At 48.7% G+C, this 21334-nt stretch overlaps 1 protein-coding gene across 1 annotated transcript in view; it reads right to left on the reverse strand.

The window, feature by feature from the left end:
* The window catches only part of Cpxm2 (carboxypeptidase X, M14 family member 2), a 96441-nt gene extending 75108 nt beyond the window's left edge, over positions 1-21333 (reverse strand). Inside the window, exons 1-2 of the mRNA XM_048791452.1 lie at positions 21303-21333; positions 11516-11614 (exon numbers count right to left, since the gene is read on the reverse strand). Of these exons, the coding sequence (XP_048647409.1) occupies positions 11516-11614; positions 21303-21333 (130 nt within the window). The remainder of the gene's footprint in view (positions 1-11515; positions 11615-21302) is intronic.
* Between the last annotated feature and the right edge of the window lies 1 nt (position 21334).

Genomic DNA, 21334 nt, shown 5'->3' on the forward strand with positions numbered 1-21334 from the left:
GAATCCAAGTCTCCAGTGGTGCCTCCACCTTAGCACCTGACTTGGCGAAGCCCACAAAACTCCCAAGTAGGAGTGAACCAACCCATCCCTACAAAGTTAGACAGCTCCAAACGAACGGGGTAAATGCAAATAGTCATGTGGGTCGCCACTGAGAAGGTGCCCCAGGATCCCAGGGCCCCCAGGAGATGTGGGGCACCTGAACATCCAGCATGACTCCCCTCAGGGAAAAGCCTGCTGGTCCCAGGGGGCTGCAGGGCTGGCAAGAGGACAGCCAGCAGGCCTTCCGTGGGCACTTGCCGGCCAGGACCCCAGACACCACCAGGCCTTCCTTGAGTTCTCAGAAAAGGAAACCAAGGCCCCGAGAGCTGAGGCGGGTCACCAGAGACAAGGCTGCCGGCCTCAGAGCTCCGGCTGACACATGATGCCACTCGGCTCCCTGGCCCTGCCGGCACCCGCTGGGAGGAGACTTCCTGGACCAGGAACTGTTCATTTGCCATCTGCACTGTGCATGGGAGGCAGAGGGACAGGTCCTGCCATGGTGAGGAGCAGGAGCCGCAGGTGAGGTGTGGCTGTCCACCTACTGGGCACTGCAAGAAGACAGGGCAGCTTCCGGTGAGCACTGGTGCTCTAAAGAGCTTCTCTGAGAGGGTCGTGCAGCAAGGGGGGATGTGACTGGGGGGATGTGAGTGGGGGAGATGTGAATGGGGCAACATGTGAATGGGGGTCTTGCAATGTGCCTGGGGAGAGGCATATAGGAAGAGAAGGGGCCACAGGAATGGGGCCATGCAGCAAATGGGAGCCATGCAGTGAGCCAGAGAGAGGCCGCCGTGCAATAAGGGATGACCATGCAGCAAGTACCCAGAACCACCCAAGGCTGATCACCTAGTAACCTAGTCACCACAGCCCCCTTCCTTACTAGGCTGTGCCCTTTCACCCTCAGGCTAGAGATATGTGGGTCTGGTGAACATAGGTGGCAAGTCCTTAGTCCCAAATGTTAACAAAATACTTCAGAGGTGTGGGGCCTTGGGGAAGCGACAGGATTACAAGGGCTCTGACCTGTGGTGGATTCATGGCTGAATGCCCTACCAGGAGGGGCACAAACTTCAGGTGAGCTGGTGGAAGGGAGTTGCTAAGAGCCAAGTATATGATGCATGGCATTTTTGGTCGAAGGGTGACGCCAGCTAGCCATTGAGATGATATGATTATGTTAAGATTTGCATTCATATGGATATTGGACTCCTGCTGTTCACCTAGGCCGGCTACGGGACTCCTGGAGAGTTCCCATTGGTTGGGGAAGTACAGTAGGAGGGAGTTCCGGGGGAGGAGCTCTCTCGGCGGTTCCGGGAGGAGGCCACGTGGGTGGAAAAAAGCTTCCCGGGCGTTACCGGACATTGGCGGCAGTTTCAAAAAATAAACTTTGTTCCTGCTTGAGTGGCTCGTGATTTTGTGCCCAGCCAGACTGCGGCAGGGAGTGGGTCCCTGGCATGTCCTTAGGGACTATGTCTGACCCCTGCTTCTTCCTCCCTCTTTGCTTCCAAGCAGCCAGGAGGGAAGCCTCCTCCACACACCCTCCCACCCAGATGCCCTGCCTTGCCTCAGGCCTAGACACAGCAAAGCCAAAGATGGGCTGCGCTCTGGACCCCAGGCCCCAGACACAGTGGGGGACAGCTGCTAACAGCACAGCTACAAAGCCTGCTTCTCTGGAGCAAGAGCAGCCACGCCAAATCCAGAGCAAGGATGAACGGCTTCAAGGACACCTCCATGTCTGCAGAACCAAAAATCCAGGAGGACCCAGCTGGTCCTCCTGTGACTCCGGGAGAGGACCAAGCACAGTCATCAAACTGACAAGACTCCTCACTGCAGTTCCTGCATCGAAGGCTTGAGAACAAATGAACTGGAATCTGGGCTCCATTACCAACCAACTACCAGTCCACAATCAAGACAATTAAGGGCATTTTAGACATAGGAGCACTCAGAAAATGACCCTCCCATCATAAGCATAGACCTTTCTGAGATAGTGTGCTGGGATAACGTGCCAGAGACAGGCAGATAAACCCTGGGGACAGCAAGAAGTGAGGACCCTGCCAGCCAAGGACTCCAAACACAACACAGAGTTGGAACAAGAACTTAAGAATTCCTTTAGTTTAAATTCTCAAAGAAACATCTGTCCTTGGCCAAGGACCTGCCAATCACAACACTGCCTTTCAACAAGGAGGCCTTTCCTTCAACCTTCAGGACACAAAGCTAAGGAAGACAGGTGCATTAATGATCAAGCAGAATGAAGGAGGAAAAAGGGGGTTTCAAGGCGATTTAAACATCTATAAGCAGAAAGTAAAAGACAAATCTTGGATGAACTATAACATATTTCTATTATTATGTCAAGCCATGAGAGAATTATTAGGCTTAAAGAATGCTTGAAATAAATGGGAGTCTCATTCACAGCAATTCAGCCCTCGTCAGTATTCTGCTAAGCTCCCAGCCAGGCTGAGGGAGAGCCCCTTCCCTGGCACCAGGACCGGCTCCCCAGAGGATCTGGGCCAGCAGTGCCACCCACTTCCTCAGGCAAGCTCCCCCACCATCTAGAAAAACAAGCAGTCATGTCTTTTACCATCAAATCACGTTTCCATTGCTTCTAGGAAGAAAAAGGCTCTAATCCTGAGAAGCATGTGGGTGAGCAGAAAGGTGTGAACAAACATTTCAGGAATATATTATTTAAGATCTGAGATGTGTCACAATTTGGAGAAAGGAGAGTGACAGTCATCAAGGATGAACATAGTTTCTCTTAAAGCAAGTGGGGCTCTCTCCCAACACCTCTGTTGAGTAGGGTGCCTGCCGTCTCCCAGCCCTGGGCTCTGTTCCTTGGGAGGTAAAGATGGGCCCTGCCTCACCCCACCTTGTCCACCCCATGCTTCATTAGGTCTGTCCCCTGCTAGCATCCTCTGCACTGCAGACACTTGGCAGTGGTCCCTACTACCACCTAAATCACCCCATGTGTACATCAGCACTTGAGCCAACTGGGTGTGTGCATCATCTTTAATACCAAGGAGGTCTTTGTGACCCATAAGCTACAGGGCACAGTCAGAACATGGCATGTGAGTCCGGAATCGGGGGCACCAGTCCCAACACTCCACTCCCAATATCCCAACTCTGCTAGGGTGGAGACAGGTTGGAGGGAAAGCTGTTATATGAAGGTCGAGTCATAAGAAATAGCTGAAAGGGTAGTGATTTGGAGGCCATTAGAGTAATGTGCAAACAACCTCCAGGCCCTCTGGAAGTTTCTTCACTAATTCATAAGAATAAATCTTCATAATGACCATAAGACATGGGCACATCATTCCATTCCCATCAGGAACAAACGGAAACTCAGGGAGACTAAGCTGAGCTTAGCAGCTACTAAGTGTCTGAGTTAGAACCTGAAAATCAAGTGCAACACGGATCTCATATAGCCTTATGCCCCCTGTTTGACTTGAAAACTCCAAACTATACTACAAATGCTAATTGCTTGATTGTTGTTGGGTCACACCAGGAAAAGGGCACTGGAGCTGGGACAATTGTCACCAAATTGGCAGAGGGGAGCTCAGGGTCCCGGTCCTTGCAGCCTGCAGTGGCTGCCTGCTGGAAATGGAGCAGGGAATTTCTAGGGACAAGGGACAGGCTCCTAGTTATAATTCCCAGCCCTCCTGAACTTTTTGCTTCCATTGTTACCTATAAGTGGAATAGCTGTGATTTATGGAATGCCTTCCTTCCCCTTTCTGAACTTGACATTCCCTTTGATGAATGAGGCGCACAGAGGCAGCTTCCTGGTGCGTGGGATGGTGTTTGAGTGGCTCCTGACTGTCAGACAGGGCACAGGCCTCTCAGGGTGTTGGGAAATCTCTGAGCTGGTCTTTGTTTTAATGTTAATGGAAACACAGGAATGTAAAAGGAAATTTTATCACTAGAAGGTGACTTAGGAAAAGTCCTCAAGATCTTGGGGGAGGCAAGAAATACTTAAATAAAGAAAAAAGCACTAATCATAAAACATTAATGATTTTTTTAAATTTAAAATTCACATTTTAAATTTAAGAACATCTTTTATTTAAAAGACGCCATTGCTAGAGCGAAAAGGTAAGCCGAGGAGTGGGAGAAGATACTTGCAAAGCACATATCCAACAAGGAACTCATATCTGCAGCTTTTTTTTAGGGAAAGCAAATAAACAGAAAACCCTCCTATAAATGAGTAAATGAGCAAACGACCTGGATGAGTAGTCACAAAAGAAGTCAGCCTGATGGCAAGAAAATGCCATTTAAGACCAATGTGGCATAGCAGTACACAGCTCCCAGTACACAGCTCCCAGTACAAATAAAATCTTAAAAACTGATAATACCAAATGTGGGCCTCCAAAAAAAAGAAGCAACTTAATAATACCAAATGTGGGCCTCCAAAGAAAAGAAGCAACTCTCTTACACTATGTTCAAGATTATTTAATATATCTCATAAAACCACTCTCATTCACTGCTGGTAGGAGTGTTAACCTGTCTAATCAATCAGAAAAAATCTCTAGCAATACTAACTAAAGGTAAATACTCACACCCTAGGACCCAGCAATTCCACTGGAGGAAATACCCAACATAAATGCATTCACACATGCACCTGAAGGCTGGCACAAGAATGACCCTAACTGCACCATGTGTAATAGCCCGACACTGAAAACAACCCCAATGCCTATCAATATGAAAATGAATGACAAGCTCAGTCTTGCAAGAGAATACTGTGAATCAATGCTCCACAATAGGGCGAATCTCCAAAACACAAAGCTGAGCAAAAGAAGTCTGGTTCAAGAGTATATGATGAACACCGCCAAGTTCACCCAGGGGGGTCATCTCTAATGGTGGGGATCTCTGAGGAGAAGCTGGGGAGTGCCAAGCTGGGGCAGCGGGAGACTCCAGAGGTATTGCTGGTTCCTCCTCCTTCTAAGCCGTAGTTTAATGGCTCATTCACACAATGTGCAAGTGGCGTCTAGGACAATTCATTTCTATGACGATTCCATATGATTTCTATAATCTTCTGTATACATGTTACACTTCAACAAATTTTAAAAAGGCCTCAGCTTTTCCTAACTACAACATCATACTGATTACAGACCAAACCCGTTTTTCCAATTCAGAAGGCATAAAAGAGAATTATGTTGAATATAAAAAAAAGGCTATTTCAAAAGTTACCATATATCTTATTGTCTAAGAACAAAAAAAATTATAGAGAAGAAAACAGATAAGTGGTTGCAGGAGTTAGGAACAGGGTGGGGGACATGCGGCTACCAAGCAGCAGCACAAGGGTGCTTTGGTGGGACAGTGGTCTTTCCACGAACCTGCACAGGACTGCACTCAGGCACACCGGCACACGCACAGCTGATGAAGTCAGATCATGCTTCGCAGCTTGTACCAATGCCAATTTCTCAATTCTGTTATTGTACCACAATTGTGCAAAATGTCAGCGCTAAAGGGGGAGAGTAAAGGCTGTATGCGATTCTTCTCCCCAAAATCTTTTTGCAACTTCCCGTGGTTCTGTAATTATTTCAGGGGGACAAAAAGTTGCATTTTTAAAAGAGGATTTAAAAGGAAAAACTCTCTTACACTATGTTCAAGATTATTTAATATATCTCATAAAACCACTGGTTGTTCACAGACTTTGGGGAATTCTCATTTAAAATTTTGCAACCTCCCCCAGACTTGCCCCAAAACACATGGAGAAATAAAATAGGAAAGTCTCCCGACAGGGCTTCAACCTAACGCCAGATGTGGACTAACAGTCACCACGTGTGAGTCAGATGGAGACGGTTAGGGGAAAATAGGGCTTCCCAAGGAGGGGCAAAAAAACTTTCATCCCTCTCTTGCTATGAGTGCCTCCAGCAAATCCAGGGTCTGCAGCAACTAGAAAATTAGACGCTGTCTATAAAAGCCCACATGTGGCTTTCTGGAATGGCCAGGAGCTTACCTCTCCACCCAAGGAACTTTGTAGAACTATCCATATCAGAAATTCTCAGAAAACAGCTGGACAGAAAGTAGGGGGAAGGCAGTGCCCACAAGAGGAGACAAGAAGAACATTGTCACAAAAACACAGGTGATTACAGATCTTCCCAGTGTCCTATCGGGATCACGGTGTTTAAGGGCTCACAGTGGGAAACCAACTTGGCCTCTCAGAAGGAAACCAGTGGAAAGATAAAAGGCTGCCAGAAACCAGGGTCAGTGCTGTCCTGGGACTGGGTGGGGGGACGACCTGGGCAACATCTGTACCTCTGAGAAAAGCCTTAGACTGCCCCCCAGTGGAGGAAATCAGAGTGTATCTTGACGCATTCAAAGATGAGTAAAGAACAAACACCAATGCGCAGTCGTGGGGAATAAAAATGTCTCAAGAGAAGATGAAAAGGGTACATCATCCAAAGGACGCAGAGAAATAATGCAGCTTTGAAAATGGTTTCATGTAATAGCTGGAAAATACTTTTCCCAGAAATTACTCCTCTTAACTATAGCCCAAGAGACTCGGCCTTTACTTAACAACATCAACAAAAAAAAAAAAGATATGATAAAGTTAAAAAATTAAAAGATATTATAGGTTTTTAAATATTTAAAATAAGGACACATGTGAAGAAAACTAAATATTTAAAGGTAGAAATTAAATCCAAACGGAAAAAGCTATTCTTTCTGAAGTGGGATCTTGACCAATGCAGCAAAGAAAAATAAATAAAAGATTCAAGGAATGGAAAGAAAAACCAAAATTGTCATTATTTAGTTCATCTTATAATTTTGCACCCAAATCAAAAATAATGTATTTTTATAAATGATAACAGTTTAGTAAGGTTGCTGGATATAAAATCAACATACAAAAATCAACTATATGTCTGTATCCTAGCAATAAAGCGTTGGAAAGTCAAAATTAAAAGCATCACAAAATAGCAAGTATCTAGGAATAAATCTATTAAAAATGCACATGATCTATAGAAAAAAAATTATGAGCAATAGGAAAGAAGATATAACAACTGAGGAGATATACCATGTTCATGGATTAGAAGATTCAATGTAATAAATATGTTTATTCTCTCCGAATTGATTTGTAAAATTAATGAAAATCTAACCAAAATTTCAAGAGTTTTTGTAGGATTTGACTAGATGACATAAATGTATGCTTGTGTGGGTCTACATACATGTGCACACAGTGGGTCAAGAATAACTAAAAGAAGGAAGAGAGGGGAGAAGAAGAAGAGGAGGAGGAGGAGGAGGAGGAGGGAGGAGGAGAAAAACTACCAGATATAAAAATCTGTTAGAAAGTTAGAGTAATGTAGAGATTGGAGTGTTTCATGCATGGGTAGAAAAATGAAGTAGTGATAAGTGGAGTAATGAGCCTGAAATCACTCATATGTAAGTGACCACTTGATATCCAACAGACAGAGGCAGCACTGTAGAGTATCATCTTCCTGTTGGAGCACTCTCTTGTTCCACTCACATTGCTCTACCTGCATACCACAGATTATGTGGCTTATAAGCAACAGAAATTTGCTTCCCACAGTTATGGAGGCTGAAAAGTTCAAGATCAAGCCACCAGCAGATACAGTGTCCAGGAAAGGCCTGTTTTCTGATTGACATGCACCAGCCATTTTCTCCCTGCATCCATACTGGTGGAAGGAGCTAGGGTGCTTTGGGGGAATCTCTTTTATAGAGGCACTAATCCCACTCATGAGGACTTGCCCTTCATGACTTAATCACCTCCCCAAAACCCACTTTGAAACACCTAGACTCCCTAGAGAACAAAGTCTTCTCGTGCCACCCATGTGTGCTACCAAGACATGGATTCTGTCTCCTGTATCCCTGTCTGGAACAAACACCCAAGTCTTTGTCCTGAACACTGAAGTGTTAGTTCTGGCACACTGCATGTGCCCAATAAATAGGTGTGCCATTCTTTCCAAGTGCTACTACCAATAGTGAGTGCACCCCATGACAGGTCTGTAGGAGCCTTACACTTGAGCATTCATACTCTCTCAGAATCAAAGAGCCACACATAGGAATCACTATGAGACAATGAGAAAAAGGCACAGGAGTGTGAAAGAGAGATGTGCCAGGGAGGTTCTCTGGAGGCAGCACTTGCCAAACACTCATTCTGAGGCAGGGCTACAAACCACATCCTCGGGAGAGCCAGATAGGGTCTACCACCAGCAGATTTTGCATGACCCATAAGAATGAATTTTATATTTTTAAGGGTTACATTTTAGGTGGTTATATAAGTTCTTACATAATGTCCTCAATTTTGCCTCTTAACCAATAACATATTTACAATTTGATATTTTATAAAACTTTCCTGAACTCTCTTCCAAGGAATACAAAAAAAAAAAATCCCAAGATAGCAATCAAAATCAGCAAACTTTGCTAAGATCTTAGTGTGTCCTACATGTGCTACACTCGGCAGACACCGTATAATCTTCACAGGATGCCACTAAAGAAGATATTATCTTCACTTTACAGAGGCAGAAACTGAGCCATAGCAAAGTTAATAACTTATCCAGAGTCTCACAGCCAAGAAGCATAGAACCCGATCCCAAAAGCTGTCCTCTCAACCACCTGCTCAGCCACTGGTCCAAGTCCCTAGAGAAAGGATGTACAAGCAGAGGCTTAAACCACAGGACATCTGTGAGAAACACCCTTCCATCTGGCCGGAAAAAGGAAAACAGAGGCCAGAAATGGGTCCAGCCATTGCCAAGTAGGAAATCATTTTGCAAGCTATACATGGTAAATGGCATGGCATATGGTAATTTCACTACAACACTGTTTATAGTAGCAAAAGATTGGAAACAACATAAATGTCCATCATTAGATGATTAAATGATGGAATATCCAATTGGTGGAACACTAAACAATCAAGGATATTCTTTATCTCTGTTGTACTAGTCAGCTATTGCTGTGTAACAAACTATTAAAAATTCTTAATGGCACACAACAAGCATTTCTTTCTCAAGTGTCTTGTTGATCAGCTGGGCTCAGTGCAATGGCTGTAATCTACAGACAGGGTCCACATCTGTTCCACTCCCTGCTCTGCCTCCTTGGACCAGTGACATATGTGTATATTTGGCAACCAGCAACACCTCTGAAGTCTCAGCTCAGCACTGGCACACGGTCCCTTCTCCTCATTCTATTGGCCTAAACAAGCCCATGGACCAGCCCAAAGTCAAGGGGCTTTCATCTGTTAAGAAGGGAACTGAAAAATTACATGGCAAAGAGTGTGGATATAGAGAGATGAAGTAGACCAGTAAGGTAACCAACCCTGTACATCATTACAGAACAACATCTAGAATGCAGGTGGGGCCCTGACACAGCAGCTGCTCCTTAGTTATAGCGACAGCCAGATTCCTGTTCTCTCCCACAACACTAGAGCTCACCAAGGTGACTTCCACAACTGAGACAAGCCTTCAATGCCATCCGCCACACAACTCGATGTGGTTAAGACCTGCACTGGAAACTGCCTTGGACATGACATCATGGACGCCTGCACTGCCCACCACCTTGAACTTGATATACTGGCCATCTGCACTGTCCATCACCCTGAACTTGATGTAGTGGCCATCTGTACTGTCCACCATCTTGAACTTGATGTAGTGAACATCTGCACTCCCCCAGCCTTCTGCCACATCTCTATCAAGACACCCCCAGCGTGGCCTGAGGAGATGCAGAGAGGAGGTTGACGCTGTCCTGAGAATGCCCAGCTGTGCACCTGAGACCCTGTCGTGCTCAGCACCACCCCACGGGTGCAGCTGCCTGACTCCAGGCCTGTCGCTAACTGCTATGCCACCCCATACACACTCCCCAGAGCATCGTCACCCAGCTCTCTTCCACAGCTGCACATCAGGGACATCCCAGCTGCTCGTCCCCTCCCAGGCTCTCCTCAATCTTATATTTTTTAAAGAAGAATTTTCAGACTAAAATCAGAGCCACGGTGGCCGCCTTTGAAGTGAGTGATCCTATCCTAATAAAACCATGAGGCCAGGTCAGGAAAATAACCCCTAATGATCCAGGGGCAGGAGTGGGGGTGTCAGAAAAGGAGGCGACTTCAGACATCAGTAAGAAAAGAGAAGGAGAAAAATGGGCCTTCAAAAATCTTTCTCAAAATGTCTCCCCAAATTTTAATAACTTCAATTCTCAGCATGAAGAACTAACAGCGTTCAAACCAATCCCTCTGCTGAAACTACTAAACATCTGCAATAGATATATGTGAAAGCATTAGAATAAACAAGGTAGTGAAGAACAACCTGACCCAGCTCTTAACAGTGGCCAGAACCAGGGCACTACTAAGGCCGAGCTCAAAGCCACCTCAGCCCTGCAGCGTTTGTGAGCAAGCATTTTACCAACCTGTTTGGATGGAAGGACAGAAAGTCAGCACCCCAGGCTCACTCAGGCTGAGGCCATCACCACCCAGTTAGTTCAGACTCTGGGAGAAACCCAGAAACACACACAGCCCCCACGCCACACTGGGTCCTCAACACAGCCTTCTGACAGCTAGTCCTCTCAGTGGGCAGGGGTCCATTTATTATTGACTTCTGGTTTTACTTTAGAATGTTCCTCCTACCCATGATTTCTTTGCTGGTGGGTTCTTAGAAACACAGTGCCAAATCCCACATTGTACCTGGGGGAATATGAATTCCCTCTGTGACAGCTCACTGTGTGACACAGTTTATGGGTTCACATGGCAGCTGAAAATGAGTCCTGTCTGTGTGAGATGTTCTGCTTATTTTAAGCAGCAGTACTGCTAAGCAAACGTGTAGCGTCAGAGAACTTCGGGTTCAAATCTGTTTTGTCAACTGTAAACAGCATAACACAGTGTTGCTTTCCTCATTTGCAAAATATGGATAACAACAATGATAATAACACCCTCAATGCTCAGGGTGCACTGAGAGACGTCAAATACTAGGCTAAGTACCTGGCAATTTACTTAAGTATTTAACAAACGCAGCTATTGCTAGTATCAGCAGAAAGGCGATATTGGATATGATAGTTCAAAACAACAAAGAGGCAATAATAGTAATGGGATAATTAATAATACTAAACACTCAGCTAGTGGATCAGAGCTTGGCCATGAGTCTCAAACTCCTTGGAACGTCCTGAGCTAAGTAGTTACAGGACTGATGTGTTCACATAGTGCAAGACGCCAGGCCAGCCCGCAGACTGTCAAAATAAAAGCCTTGATCTCTGATTCCAAAGGCCCCTGGGTCAGGTTGGGAGGTAAGAAGTGCACATTCAGGGCTGTGGGCAGCTAAGAGGTCCCACAAGAAAGGAAGTGATGTCTTGGGGAGGGGGAAGAGGCGGGAGAGCACCAAGGGCCCCAGGAGAGTCAGAAATGACCTGCATGAACCGATCCGAAAATCAGGCTGGGAGCTGGGACATGAGTGTCTTCACCACCTCGGTGGCTCCTCATGCTCAGGCTGCAGCAGCAGGGGCCTGTGCCTACCCTGCCCAGCTCGCCGACGGGGAGGGGCTCTCCAAGAGGCTCACTTACTTTCTCTGACAACTTCTCCCAGCGCGGGGACACTGTGGTCGTCACTGGCAGTCTTGTCCAGACTCTTGCTTCTTCTGCCTTTTCTGTTGCTATTTTTCCCTAAAAAGAGAAAGATTCCTTTACTTCCACATGTCAGAGCCACCTGGGGTGTCAGAGCTCACCGTCCTCTCCTGCACGTCAGCCATCTCCAGCTCTGTGTCCCTGTCCCTAGAGACCGTGCCTTGGACTCTGGGGCATCTTGTAGGTAATGACAGCGTGTTAAACGCACACCTGGTGAAAGCTACGCACCTGCACATTGTTATGATTATGAGACTGCAGAAGGCTCTTGCCCTCCCTGAGGCCCGGCCGTGCCACACACAGCTGCTGGAGCTGGAAGTGAAACCCTGGAGTTCTCACTCCAGCGTTTCCCCCACAGGGGGCTGTCCCCACCTAAATCTCCCCAAGGCCCTGGCTTGGGAGCCTGCAGGTAATGATGCTGCCCATCTACTGGAAAGCCACCTTGCCGTGGGCCAAGAAGGCCGCCGGCTGCACTCCTGCTTCTCCTGGCGCTGTGCTCCACTGACAGCCCCCGGCACCCTTCAGCTCATGCCTCCTCCCCCCAGAACTGGCATGTGCTGCTCAGCCTCACTCCTGAACTAGCTCGCTACTGCCCCCCTGCAAGTCTCAGCATGGCCTTGCCTCCTTAAGCTGGTTTTCCTGACCTCTCCGCCTAAATCCAACCCTCCACTGATGGCTCTGATAGCCTCCAGTGAGGGTCCAGTTGCTTCCAGGCAGAGTGTGATGTAGGAGTTTGGGTGCATTTAAGGAACCAAGGAAGAGAGGTAAGGAGAGAAGCAGGGGGAGGCCAGGCAAGTGGCCAAGCAAGGCTGTGGTCTCCTCAGCCTGAGACTGGCTTGGCTAGTCACCCAGGAGCTCTGGAGCAGAAGCCGCACACACAGTTGTCCCCATCTGAGACGAGGGGCTGCCTCTGACTGCAGACTGACATCTGGGAAGTGGGAGATGCAGCCTCCACCAGGATTTCTCCAGGAAGAGAGGAGCTGTGAGCAACCAAGGCCCAGGCCCCAGAGCCTAGGGAATAGTTTGGGGAAAATGACAGGGGGCTCCAGTAGCCTCCTCACAGCTCCACACACCTGTCCTGTGTGCGTCATTACAGTGGCTCCATGACGTGTCTACTCAGAAGGCAGGGGCTGCTCCTGGCTCTGCTCACTGTCTACTGCCAGAGACTGTGCATAACAGGCTGGATGAATGACTGGGTGGCCAAAAGGACAAAAGCCAAAGGAGGGCAGCTCCACGAGGAGAGACACTCAAAGAATAAGAGTCTCTAAATCAAAGAGACTTTAAACTGCAAGCTAAAATGTCAAAAACACCTCGTGACTAGTATCAATTAATGAAGCTATTTCAGATTACTAGTCACCTGCTTCCCAAGAAAACCCTAGTTCTTCAAGAAATGGCAAGGAACATTGGGCCCAACCCAGGGAAATCCTCTTTTGTTGTATTGTTGGGTGATGCCCTCTGGGAATAGCTTTCATTTCTCATGTAAGTTGAAACAAAGTTACAAAACTGGGTGTCCCCTTTAGAGTCTAGAAGCCAGAAAACTGACACTTCATAATGGCTGGAAGAGGACCGACTCAGAGACCTGGTCACATCAATACCTGCTTAGTGTCACCATTGCAGCGGTCCTGATTCTGTGGGTGGGAATGTCATGGCCAGTGTCCACCACAGACAAGATGGCCACTTCCAAAAGAGCCTGACAAGCAGTGTGCCCAAAAGACCTTAGTTATTCAGGAAGATTGTAGCACAACTGTTGGTGACACTGAGCCTGGTGTGGGAGGGAGATAAGGGGTTCTACCAAAAAATAAAGGTTCACAAGATGAGACCAACATGTGGGAACAGGGTGCCCAGTGGTAGTGGCAAATAGTACTGAGATCACAGTCCGGAGGGCCCAGCCACCTTCTCTGGGCAGAGACCACAGTGGTCCGGGGCACCATCCTGAGAGCCTGGTCCAGTGTGGGGCCCGTCCCGTGTGCCCTGCATGGCCAGGGACCTGCCTTACTCATCTGGGCTCCCTCTTCAGCAGAAGACACAGTGCCACCACAGAGGAAGCTCCAGGGAGGAAACGAAGCCATGTGTGTGACCCGTGGTCACCCCCGAACAAAAGAAGGCTTCTATCTTTTCGTGTCCAGCGTCTTCCCTGAGCCCCACCCGTCACAGAGCACTGCTCCAGTTGCTAACAGCGAACACGTGACAGTCCACCAGGCATTCCTGCAGTGACTCCAGCCCTCAATCTTGGCAAAGTCTCCCAGGGGGCAGAAAGCTTATTAAGAAGAGCATTTTGCAGATGTGGACACCGAGGCTCAGCAGGAGGAAGAGGTCTGCACAAGGTCACTGACGGAGCGGGAGGTGACGGAGCAGGAGATTGACTCCAAACCTGAGCCCTTCCCAGCTGGCTTGCAGGCTCCCTTCCACAGTCCCCTCCTCTCTGGAAGAAGAAGGGCAACATACGGTCTATACAGATGAAAGAAGAAAGTGGGGGGGAAGAGACTTCAGAGAGGAGCCAGAATGAAATCAGCATCTCCATCTGGGCCGCGTGACAACACAGAATTCCTTAAAAGTATCAAACTGAAGTGCCAGTGAGGGCCACATGTTCTATTCTGGTCTACAGTGACAAATATACTTCATCTGCTTAATAGAAAACCATTCCCCTCTCTGCACAAGGAGCTTACAGTAGCAACCCCCAGGCACCGAAAACCCTTGGCTTTCTGCAGCTTTGCCATTCCCCAGGAAATTCCAGCCCCAGAGGGCTCTGCGTTCCCTCTGGAGGAGGGACCTGGCCCAGGGCTCTGAGGTCCCTGCCTGCTTCTCCTCAAGGAATGAACCCCCTTGAGGAGAAAAACCCTGCCAAGTGGGTCCTCGGGAGCACCCCAGAAATGCAGCCTCGAGGCCTCAGGCAGACAGTCATCGGGGGTCCCTTAGCCAGGGCCAGGGGGACTCGGCAGGTGCACACACACAGCCTCGAGGACAGTGGCTAGATATTCCTGCTCCACGTGGCTGTGAGCAGGAAGGGGCGGGATGCAAAGGGAACAGCCTTGGCCCATTCCTTTCTGAGGACGGGCAGCTCCCAGAGGAAACAAGGATCCCCAGAGGATCACACGAATCCTGAGAGGCGGCTCAGTGGCTGAAGGATGTGTTCCCTTCCAGTCACTGGTGACCTCTGTGGTCTGGCGGGGAGGGGACACTGGGGACACAGGCAACAGTGAAACTTCCCAAGTATGTTTTATCAGGACCAGACCAAACCCAGGTAATCGGGCAACCAAAGAGCCCCTCCCCCTCCTCTCATCTGCTGTGTCTTCCCTGAGAACCAGGCTGGTTGGCTCCTGCCCCTAGGGTCCAGCCTGTCATGCAGGAGACTGTCTCCACCAGACCAAGGCATGAGGGACAGTGGAGTCAGCTGGGGCCACAGGGCCTTTGTGGCCACCACTCCCATCCTCTGTGCAGTCAGCAGTCCCTCCCTGACCCATAACCAGATGGAGTTCCTTATTTTTAATTTAAGGAGGCACAGTGGTACCAGCAGCAGGTAGGTGCAGGAGGGCACGGGTGGGCACAGGTAGGCACTGTGCAGTACCTGCCTGTTTCAGTTTGGGTTCCACCTGAACAGAGCTGGGGACAGGGAGGTCTGGAGAGCAGGACTGTGTCTGAGAGGTGATTTTAGGCAGCACAGTGAAAGGACAATACCAACAACTCAGGGGTGTGGCTGGCAGGACCGCTGGGGCACAACCTGGCAAGGACTTGAGGAACAGGGGAGAGGTGCCTCTGAGCTGCCCTCCACTGCGCACGCTGGACACAGACCATCCAACGTCACAGATCCTCCAGAAGTGTGAGGGTATTATTGCCTCCACAGTGAGGAATCAAGGTTTGGAAATGTCACAAGCCCCTGTAAGTGGCAGAGCCAGCTATGTGGATCCTGGGATCACCCCACACGCCTCACATGGACCAGATGTTCCAAATAAACATGCAACATCAGAGGTTCAAATTAAAATTTAAAGGTGTTCTATGCTGTGCCAACCATCCCATGATGCCCAATGCATAGTCAGTTGGCTGCTAGCCAGGTGGGGACACCAGTCCTTTCCCAGAGCCAGCCAAAGAAACCATGATCACAGAGCCACAGCCATAGTGGCAGAGACCTGAGTGGGCCACAGGGGGCTGAACCTTCATTGCTGACAATGCCAAGCGGGGTGCTCAGGGTCCCCAGCCCCCAGGGGACATCCAGATGATGCTCCATCTCAATCCGGGCTCCAAGGCCAGGCTTCCTGCATCCCAGCAGTGAAGGCACCAACCACCATGAAACCTGACAGCCACGGACCTTGAAGCACACAGGGAAGCATGAGCCACAGCATGCCCTGCATGAGCCATCCACAGGCTGTGTGTGAGAGCTCTGTGCATTTGTGCATATGAGGGGACTGGTCTGGCATTGCACGCTGATTGGGCTGTGCCACACAAGTGCTCCTTTCCTCTCTGCCTGTGATCCCACACAGCAGCTGAGATGGGTGTGACTTGCCAAGATGTCAATCAATCTGCTGACCACAAGACATCGCAAAGCAAGACTCCACCTTTGAAACCCTACTCCCTGCCTTATTTGGTAAAGAACATTCCATCAAACTCCCTTGTGTGTTTCCCCCAAATAAAATAAAAAGAATCCGGGTGCACACTCTCTTTCCAGCGCTGCTCAGTGTGGAGCTGACCCTTGGGGTCGGAGAGCAGTCCCTCCCTCGATCTTAGAAACTCATGTTTGTGTGCTGCGTGCGTGGTTTCTTCGCCATTTTCTTAGTTATTGATACAGCCAGTTCCTCTAACCCCAGCTCATCTCGTCAGCCTGGCCAGCTGGCGAAGGGTCCCCCACCCTCTATGATCCAAGCCTAAGCCCTTATTTCTGGAACCATGGGCACAGGCAGGAGAGAATGTGCCAATGCTAAGTTGACTTTGGAAAGCATTTTGGAAAGGGCGGTGGTCTCTTAGAAAGCTGATTTAAAAAAAATAAAAAAATAAAAACATGTCCTTTCCCTTGGAGTTTTGTAGGAAGTTGACCTGGACAAAACACACTTATGATTAAACCCAGAGTGAGCCTGGAGGTTTACTTGTTGGTTGTTTGGGTGCTATAGTACCATCATGGTGATACTGAAATATTTATAAACACATTCTCCTAATCCTCACACTCCAGCTTTCCCAAGAGAAGACACTTCCATCCAAAGGCCACACTGCCCGATGCTGGGGGAGAGATGTAGCAAAGCTGAGAAGTGAAGCACCCTGTCCACCAACCGGTGGCAGCGCACACAACAGAAAGGCCTTTGTTGACAATCACACACGCTCAGATAACAGCTCTGGCTACTTCCCCCGCAATTGAGACACAACACAGTACAAAATGCAGACTGGATGATTCTGGGCACAGACATACGAGCAAACATGGCTCACTGCCCACTCTGCAAATTCCACGGGCTCAGGACGACAGTGGCCTCACTGCTGCCTGAAGAAACCGCAAACAAAGGGATACGCAGGAACCCACCTGTAATGCTACATGTCTGAGCCTACTTCTAAGCCAAGGTGCCCTGGAGGGAGAAAAAAAAAATCTTCCAATCACTTTTTCTGAGTCTTGTTTATTATTTTGTTTCTAACAGTTAAGTGGAGGGGGTGAGTTATGTAACTATGGTTTACTACTCTGTGCCATCTTATTCTCTAAAAAGAATAAGGCCACTAACCAAAGTCATCAATTTGGAGATGTCATGCAAAGGAAGCATACCTCAAATCCACTGGTGTGCCCACCATGGAGGCACGGACCATGCAGACCAGGGTCCTGGGGCTCCCTCCCTGAGCCCCAAAGCATTCCAGCTTCAGGAACCTGGAAACCATGGAGTTTAACTCGAAGCAGCTGAATAAATAGAACTAGAGGGAAGCAGGTTGTCAAGCCTGGGTGAGGAAGAACATTCTAGCAACCAGTACATTCATCCAGTGAACCAGCAGCCTCCAGATGGTGAGAGCCCATCTGTGGCAGGTTGTGACCAGGGACTGTGCATCACCCCCTCAGTCCTGCCCAGACAGGAAGTCTTTCCCAATGACCATTTAGGCTCCTCCAAGTTGTAATGTTCAGGAATGAGCTGAGGTTCGCAAAGGAGGACTTCAGAAATTGCATGACACCTAAGTCCACCACAAACTAAGAAAGAAAAAAAAAAAGGATTCCATATCCTCAAGGGGACATGTACACACAAGCATAGTAAAAACTAGTGGAACGTGACGTTGTAATCTGGTTAACATTGTTTTCAAATGTCATTTTCCTAGTTTCCATGCTGTATACAGCAGTGTCTCTCAACCTCCTGGGGATGTTTGGCAATGTCTAAAGACATCTACGGCTGTGACAATGACAACTGGGGGAGGGTGCTACTGACACTCAGTGGGTCGATGCCAGGGATGCTGCCAACATCCTCCAACACGCCAGGCACAAACCTCCTTGGACCTGCACACAGTTGGTCCAAGATGTCACGGTTGCCACTGCTGAGAAACCCTACGCTACAGTTAGCTAAGGTTTATCCCTGGAGGAAACTGCGGAGTGGGGTGGTGGGACCTCACTGTGCTATTTTTTCAATTTCCTGTTAGTCTGTAATTATTTTAAGCTAAAAACTTAAATAAATGTTTTCAAAGATTTCATCCCACTCTGTATATCAGGGTTCTCCTCGTGGAAGACACAGTATTATCCAAAATGCCTGGGACCAGAAGGGTTTCAAGCTTTGGAATTTCTTGAATTTTAGAATATTTGCATATACCTGATGAGATATTGTGGAGATGAGAATCAAATCTGAACACAATATTCATTAATGTTTATATTCCTTGTACACATAGCCTAAAGGTAATTTTACACCTTTTTAATAGTTTTGCATATGAACCTTTTCGTGGTGTGGAAGTTTCCATGGTGCCACCTTAGCGCCCAGCCCGTATTTGGTACCCAGTGTGCAACATCCACCCAGTGCAGAGATTCAGCCTGTAGGCTGGGGCCCTGTGTTCCCTCCTCCATAAGAACCTTTCCAAGATAATATGACACCCTGCTTACAGGCTGCTTCAGCAGCCACTGAAGAGATGCACACTCCTATGGCATTGTGAGCAGTGTTCAGGTCAAGGCCCCACTCCAAGTGGGAAACCATTGTTTCCTAGCACAGTTTAACTGCACAAAACTGACCCCCTTCATCTAGATCACCCTTAAACCTGTCTCTCCCACTACTTGAGGTCCAGATCTACTGAGTGAACACCAAAATTTAAAACCAAATTTTAAAAAAATAGTAATAAAACCAGCCACAAAATAAAAATGTGAGATAAGAGTCCCAACACACGGATGACCCTCGTGGAGAGGAGCTCTAGAAAGCCTCACACAATTCAATGGAAATAGCAGAAAGCTTGGAAGCAGCTCCCCAGCAGGCCAGCTTCCTAAGATAGTCTGGAATTCTCCAGGACCTGTTTTGGGTTTGGGGGACCCCATCTGGGTGGATGCTAAAGGCGTATTTCCTGCAGGAGCCAGGGCTGGCTATTCAATAGGAATAAACAGCTTCTTGCCCCACAATCAATCTCTATCTGCAAGACGACTTTCCAAAAGCAAATGACATCCTTCTTGCAGATTAGGGTGCACCTTGATTTCTCCTTCAGAGACCCCATTCCAACACCAACAAGTGCTATCTGTGCTCAAAGGACAAAGGAGAGCCACATCCCCATATCTGAGTCCACAGACACTGCTGAGGGCAGGTTGTGACTTTCTGAGCTATTTTCTTTAGTGGAGACAGCTGTCTCAGGAATGATGGCTAGTCACTAATAAGAGTCCCCCAAAAACAAATTGGCTCACTAGGCAGGCCCTAAACATCAGCATTGCCCAAGCTCCCTTATTTATTTCTTTTATACCCCATACTCTCATACTTCTACCTCTGACTGTTTTCTCCAAGTCCCCCAGTTTCCATGAGGTCCATGAGGGTAGGGGACAGGTTGTCTTACACTTTCTATCCCAAGGGTCTCCCCAGCACCTTGTGCTGAACAGGTTCTTAGGGATGAAAGAAGGGCTCCCAGGAGAGTGAGAGCACCTGTGAGGTGCAGGTGCACTGGAAGCTACAGTCAAAAGGCTTTTGCAGCAATGGACAGAGTCAGAGGCAGCAGCAGGTTCTACTAGTCTTCCTATCTGCAGGTAAAGAAGTTAAGGTTCCAGAAGCAGAGCCAGGAGCCCCAGACCCCCAATTTGGTGAGCCCAAGACCTGGCTGGTAAGCAGTCTGAAGCTTCAGCCACCTTTCCCTACCACCACCCCAGGGACTACCAGCAGCTAGCCATGCTAAGCACATAGCAGATAAAACAACAACAACAATCCATGCAAATTTGACTCCAACCATTAAACCAAAGAGCACAGGAGAAGGACTTTCAAATCTCCCATGTCAGCAAGTGACATTGAGCAAGTTACTTCAACTGTTAGTGCTGCCAGTTCCTCGTCAGTAATTCAGCAAGGACATCCACCCTCCAGAGCCACAGAAAGAACATATGAGTCTGGTGCACATAAAGACCAGTCACGGTCAGCATCCTACAAGTGGGAGCCTCTCTGTCCACTCCCATTAGCAGCCACTGGGGCTTTTACACATCTTAATTCCCACAACTTTCCCACTGGAAACAGTGGGAAATCTGGATGGTTCAGTTCAAGGTCACACAACTCATAGAGCCACCTGTGAAACACGGCAGGGCCTCATGTATGTGTAAAGAGGATGCTCAGGTAGGGACACCTTCTCAAGAGTGTCCCAACCACCACTTCCCTGCTACCCTCACTGGTGACTTTCAGGAGCAGTTTAACCAAACAAAGGTGTCATCTTCTACGCCCGGGCTCTGTGACGGCGTCCCTGTGCTTCAAGAAAGGCTCCTGCAGGGTTGGAGAATCTGGCCAGAGCCCTGGTGGAATGGCCCTTGCTCATTCCCCACTGCTGAAACACAAAGCCTGTGGCATGCACAATGAGCAAGGACCACTGGAGGGGACAATTGAGAGAGAGTTCCACCTCACAAGGTTAGTGCAGTGAACCAAGTGGAAGTCATTCCCAAGACAGGGCTGGCAGAGACAGGAGGGATTGGAGAAGGGTGTGAGGGTCGGATGGAAACAGCCCACTCCAGGCTGCCAGCCCCGGCAGAGCTTTCCAGGACTCAGGCAGCCTGGCCTCCCCACTATGGTACACCTGGGGCACTGGGTCCTGAGTCGCACAGGGTCCCCAGCTGGGGCTGTATGGGCCATCTTGCCCCAACTGGGTGGAGGATTCAAGGGACCCACTGACAAGAGGAGGGAGGGACTGAGAGTGACACAGGCTGGGTAAAGGCACTCTGGCAGAACTTTCCACAGAGGGCCACCTGCCAAAACAGGCCAGTCATTCACATGGCCAGAAAGGAAATTCACTCTCAAGAAAACACTGCGTGTGAAGACTGAGGAAGAAGGCAGAGCAGGAGGAAGTGCCCAGCAGAAAGATCCTCTGCCCACAGGAATGTCAAGCTTGGGGGCAAAAGGGTCCTGGCTCCCCCGGCAGCTTCCCAATGTCCGTGCTCTGGTCCCACCTGAAGAGACTGAGCGGGAGTGATCCTTGCAGCTCAATGTGGGGAGCACAGAGCACCAAGGAGGCAGATGAAGTCCCCAGGGAGCCATGGGCACCACAGGAGGTTGGCTGGAAGCCAGTGTCCCCTGGAGGCCAGCGATGTACGGGCAGCACCCCCCCCCGCCCCCAGCCAGCCCCCTGCAAAAGTTACCTGGTGGAGGCGGAGGCGACTCTGCCGTCATA

This window comes from Marmota marmota, unplaced genomic scaffold (assembly GCF_001458135.2).
Source record: "Marmota marmota marmota unplaced genomic scaffold, marMar, whole genome shotgun sequence".
Lineage (NCBI taxonomy): Eukaryota > Metazoa > Chordata > Mammalia > Rodentia > Sciuridae > Marmota > Marmota marmota.